Consider the following 5,224-nt stretch of genomic DNA (forward strand, 5'->3'; position numbering starts at 1 on the left):
TCTGTGGCTCCAACCAAACAAAAGACAGGTATATGAGCTGAACATTTATATTAGGCAGACAGATTCCTTGGAGAGATCAATCATGGGAGAATAGAATGCTTGTGTACGCACAGGGAGACAGCTCAGGGGCAGGAGTGCATGGGAGGGAAGGACACAGGGAAGAGTGGCTATGGAGAGAAAGTAGGAAGGGAGCTGTTCCATTGTGGGAAATTGCAGTCAATGTCGAGACATAGTGTATGTGTACTGCTGTATGGAAGATGAATTTGCTCTGTATACTTTCACTCAAATCTTAATGAAATTTTTTTAAAAAGAAGAAGAATGTAGAATCTGCAAAACACCACATAATGTGGATGAACTTGGAGGACACTATGTTAAGTGAAATAAGTCAATCACAGGACAATAAATATTGTATTAGTTCATTATTGTAAAAAGTCAAGGAAAAGTTTACGTAAGGAAGGAAACTTTCTTTTTTGTTTACCAGGGATGGGGAATGGAGGGGAGGGAACATTGCAAAAATAAAAATATAAAAAATTAAAAATAATTTGCAAATAGAAACAACATTTGATGTAGCAATCCCATTATTAGGTATACATATCCTAAAGAAATGAGAGCCAGGACAAGAACAGATGTATGTACACCCATGTTCATTACAGGACTATTCAAAACAGCAAAATGATGGAAACAACCCAGGTGGCCATCATCAGAATAATGGATAAGCAAACTATGATGCATACACACACAATGGAATACTATGCAACACTAAAGAGTAATGTAGAATCTACAAAACACCTCATAATGTGGATGAACTTGGAGGACATTATGCTGAGTGAAATAAGTCAATCACAGAAGGGCAAATATTGTATTGGTTCATTATTGTAAAAAGTAAAGTAAAGGTTTATATATGGAAGGAAAAGTTCTTTGTTGCTTACCATGGTTGGAGGGGAGAGGAGAGGAGGGAAAAAAGAAAAGAAAAGAAAAAAAACTGAATGAAAGGACATCATTAAAAAAAGTTAAATGGTATGTTGATGGTTGCAGAACATTATGAATGCCATCAATGTCACTGAACTGTACATGTAAAAATGGTAAATGTTTTGGCATATATATTTTATCACAATAAAACATTTTAAAAATACATTAATAAAGGTGAAACATTATGCCTGTTTTTTTTTTTTTTTTTAAAAAAAAAAGAAGAAGAAGGATGTTACTTAGATCTGGGGAAAAGCTCTTTTTCCTTCTATTATCCCTACACTGGAGACTCACTGTTTAGATGGCAAGGTCATACATAATCAGACACCAACATCTGCATGGAGGCATCTTTCCCTGCTTGCAGAGTAAGATCTAGTACTGGCTTCACACACCAAAGTTTACATGACTACAGTGTGGTAAATTACATAGTGTGGCTTTTTTAGCCATAAGTCTTTGTAAACTCCATGGTGGAATCTACTATAAGCAACTGAGTAGCTCCCAATTGTTAAAGTTATCCACCTGGGGTATTTCTGTTAGGAGCAGCATGAAGCTATCTTCTGGGAAGTTCTCTCTCTCTCAGGTGAATGGAATTCTGATGCTGGGATTAGTTGGTTTGGCCACTCTGCCAGGCTCAAAAGGAGCCCTCCTGGAGGCAGAAGGAATCTCTCACTGCAGCTGAGAGACATGAGAGACACTCACTGCTGGGAGAGAGACTGAGAGAGACTGTCAGCTGAGAGACAGTGGGCTGAGAGAGACTGAGTGTGTTTCTGAACTTGAATTGTAGCCTGTTGCTTCCCTAATAAACCCCACTATCTGTGAGTTCTATGTGGCCACTGCAGCAAATTATCCAACCCAGCAGAGAGGTGGTGGGTACTGTGCGAAGAATGGTGTCAGCAGGAGTACTGATGTCAGGGTTGGTGAGAGGGCTGGAAGGAGGCAGCATGTTTGGCCTCGCAGGAAGAGGCCTTTACTGATGGGGATTCTGTGTTCCTCTTGTGGGGTTAGAGGAGGCCAGAAGATGCAGCCTCACTGCCCCTTTGGCAGTTGGTGTCAGAAGTGGTGGGATTCGCTGTAGTGGCTCCAGACTCAGAAGCACGGGACTTTGTAAAAGAAGGAAGGGACCTGGGAAGTGAAATTTTGGATTATTAGGTGGTTACTTTGATTGGTGTTACCTATCAAAGTAGATAATTGATTCAATGGCTAGGGCTTTTGGTTACACACAGCCAAAGCCCCAAGGCCATATACATAGAATGGGAAGGTGATCAAGGTAAAGAGATGAAACTGGAATGTCTTAAATAGGATTATGTGTTTTGGATTATGTGTTTATCTGAATGTACTACGGGTATTGAATTTTCTCTTACCTGCTTATACATTAGAAATTATTATGGGGTGAGAACAACAGAGAGCATGTAAGTCTGCTTTCAGCCAATATTTGATTGGATATGTTAAAACGGGAACTAGAATTTGCCCAGAAGAAACAATGGCTTTTGTTTCAAATCCTGTGTGTAGAGTATAGGGGGCTTAGGTAGAAAACCTGAGCCCCACCCAGAACTACTGAGGGAAGAGAAGATTTGCATTTGAAGAAAGGACCTGGAGAGACAGAGAGAAAGAGAGAGAGAGAGAGAGAGAGAGAAAAGAGAAATGACTGCCATTTGAATTTCAAGAAAACAGATAGATTTGGGGTGTATTAAGGCAGGAAATAATATTAAGACAGGAAAAGGAGCTCTGGTAGCATAGTGGCTAAAGCACTTGACTGCTAACCAGAAGGTTGGCGGTTCAAACCCACCAGCCACTCCTTGGAAGGAAGGTTGGACAATCCTACTTCCGTAGTGATACTGCCTCGGAAACCCAAGGAGGGGTCGCTATGAGTCGGGGCCGACTTGATGGCACATAACAACAACAACAAGGCAGGAAAGTCATGGTCCATGAGAGAAACCCCTTCCAGGACTGATAGTTAAAGGAAACCAGTGAGTAGTAGGCTTGTATGTTACTCGCTTGTGACCACCTGGGTCCACTTGGGTGGAAACGGCGGAAGAGCAGCAATGAGGAAACCAGGTGAGTTTGGTACTCTTGGACCTAGGCCATAGAAGCTGGGGATGAGAGGAAGGGCTGGCTGGTCTAAAATGCAATAAGTTGTGAGCCTATGGACATTAAATAGTTCCTGAGGGCTGAGGAGGAGAGAGAAGGTGTTGTCTGGTCTGAAGTGAAGGGAAGAGTGTGACTCCCAAACTTGGCAGCTAGGATGGTTACTGCTGAGCTGACCAGAACCTGACCAAACGAAAAGGAAGATGTTTGACACTGAGCTGGTGTTAAGTTGCTGCAATTTGATGGCTTGTGCTGAGCAGGACTTGCTCATTTATGGATGCAGATGTCCAAAGTTTCCAAGCAGAACAGAAGATTATCCAGAGAAAAGAACATGCTTGTCTCCTCAGAGTACTGGTTTGATGTTGTTATTTGCTGTTGAGTCAGACCAGACTCATAGTGACTCCTTGTTGGGTTTCCAAGGCTGTATCACTACAGAAGTAGATTACCCATCCTTCCTTCCAAGGAGTGGCTGGTGGGTTGGAACCACCTGCCTTCTGGTTAACAGTCAAGTGCCTTAGGCAATACGCACTGGTTTGATAGGGATGGGCAAATTACAAATTGGATATCTAAAATGGGGGAAGATAAAGGCATGAAGTGCCTGGCTTAAACGATTTCATGGATATGGTTATTCTTAACCTGATGGTGAAGAGGATGTTAATTTTTGAATTATAAAAGGGATAATGGCTAGAAAAGGCAGGGTGTGGCCTGCGGTGTAGTAAATTACATAGTGTGGCTTTTCTACCCAGAAGTCTTTGTAAACTCCATGGTAGAATTTGCCATGAGCAACTGAGTAGCTCCCGATTGTTAAAGTTATCCACCTGGTGTATTTCTGTTGGGAGTGGCACAAAGCAATCTTCTGGGAAGTCAGCTCTCTCTCCAGCATATAAAATTCTAATGTTGGGATTGGTTAGTTTGGCCACTCTTCCAGGCTCAAAAGGAGCCATCCTAGAGGCAGAAGGAATCTCTCACTGTGGCTGAGAGATGTGAGAGACACACACTGCTGGGAGAGAGACTGTTGGCTGAGAGACTGTGGGCCGAGAGAGACTGTGTTTTTAACTTGAATTGTAGCCTGTTGCTTCCCTAATAAGCCCCATAATCTGAATTCTGTGTGGGAACTGCAGCAAATTATTGAAGCCAGCATAGAGGTGGTGGATGATGCAGGAGGAACGCTTGGTATCAGGGATGGTGAAAGGGCTAGAGGGAGGCACCATGTCTGGCCTTGCAGGGATAGGCCTTGGGCTACAGATGGTTATTCTTTCTTCCTCTTGTGAAGTTAGAGGAGGTCAGAAGATGCAGCCTCACTTTTCTGGTGATGATAAATCTTTGTTTCATAATGTATGTAAATTAATTCTGCAAAAAGTTGATCATTTGTATAAGACAATTTTTCCTATCCTATATTTTTCATCTGAGACAGACTAGGAAGGAGGAAGAGGCTGTCCACTTCTCAAAGAATTGGCCAGGGAAAACATTATGAATAGCAAAGAAACACTGTTTGATACATTACCGCACAACTTTATGAATAGTCCGGTTAGGTTAGAAGGCTCTCAAAATAGGACTGGCAAAGAGCTGCATCATCTGAGTAAACCCAGCCTTAATCATATGGATAAGGTAAAGCTTTCAAGACCTCCATTTGCTGATGTGGCACCACTCAAATCGAAGAGAAACAGCTGTAGACATCCATTAATCATTGGAACATGGAATGTGCGAAGTATGAATCTAGGAAAATTGGAAGTTTTCAAAAATGAAATGGAACACATAAAGATTGATATCCTCAGCATTAGTGAGCTGAAATGGACTGGTTTTGACCATTTTGAATCAGACAACAATGTCATCTACTATGCCGGGAATGACAGTTTGAAGAGAAATGGTGTGGTATTCATCATCACAAAGGATGTTTCAAGATATGTCCTGAAGTACAATGCTGTCAGTGATAGGATAACATCCATACACCTACAAGGAAGACCCATTAATATGACTAATATTCAAATATTTGCACCAACCACCAAAGGCAAAGATGAAGAATTTGAAGATTTTTATCAACTCTTGCAGTCTGAAATTGACTGAACATGCAATCAGGATGTGTTAAGTATCACTGGTGACTGGAATGCAAAAGTTGGAAACAAAGAAGAATCACCAGTAGTTGGAAAATTTGGCCTTGGTGACAGAAATCATG

At 41.6% G+C, this 5,224-nt stretch overlaps 1 protein-coding gene across 1 annotated transcript in view; it reads left to right on the forward strand.

Moving 5' to 3' along the window:
• Nucleotides 1-2,950: 2,950 nt before the first annotated feature.
• LOC103210008 (constitutive coactivator of PPAR-gamma-like protein 1) overlaps nucleotides 2,951-5,224 on the forward strand; it is a gene marked incomplete at its 3' end in the record, with an annotated part of 7,134 nt that continues 4,860 nt past the window's right edge. The window contains 1 exon segment of the mRNA XM_042782978.1: nucleotides 2,951-3,021. Coding sequence (XP_042638912.1) covers nucleotides 2,951-3,021 — 71 coding nt within the window.

The sequence above is a fragment of the Orycteropus afer genome, unplaced genomic scaffold, assembly GCF_000298275.1.
Source record: "Orycteropus afer afer isolate SDZICR_OR568_19922 unplaced genomic scaffold, OryAfe1.0 scaffold00547, whole genome shotgun sequence".
NCBI classification, from domain to species: Eukaryota; Metazoa; Chordata; class Mammalia; order Tubulidentata; family Orycteropodidae; genus Orycteropus; species Orycteropus afer.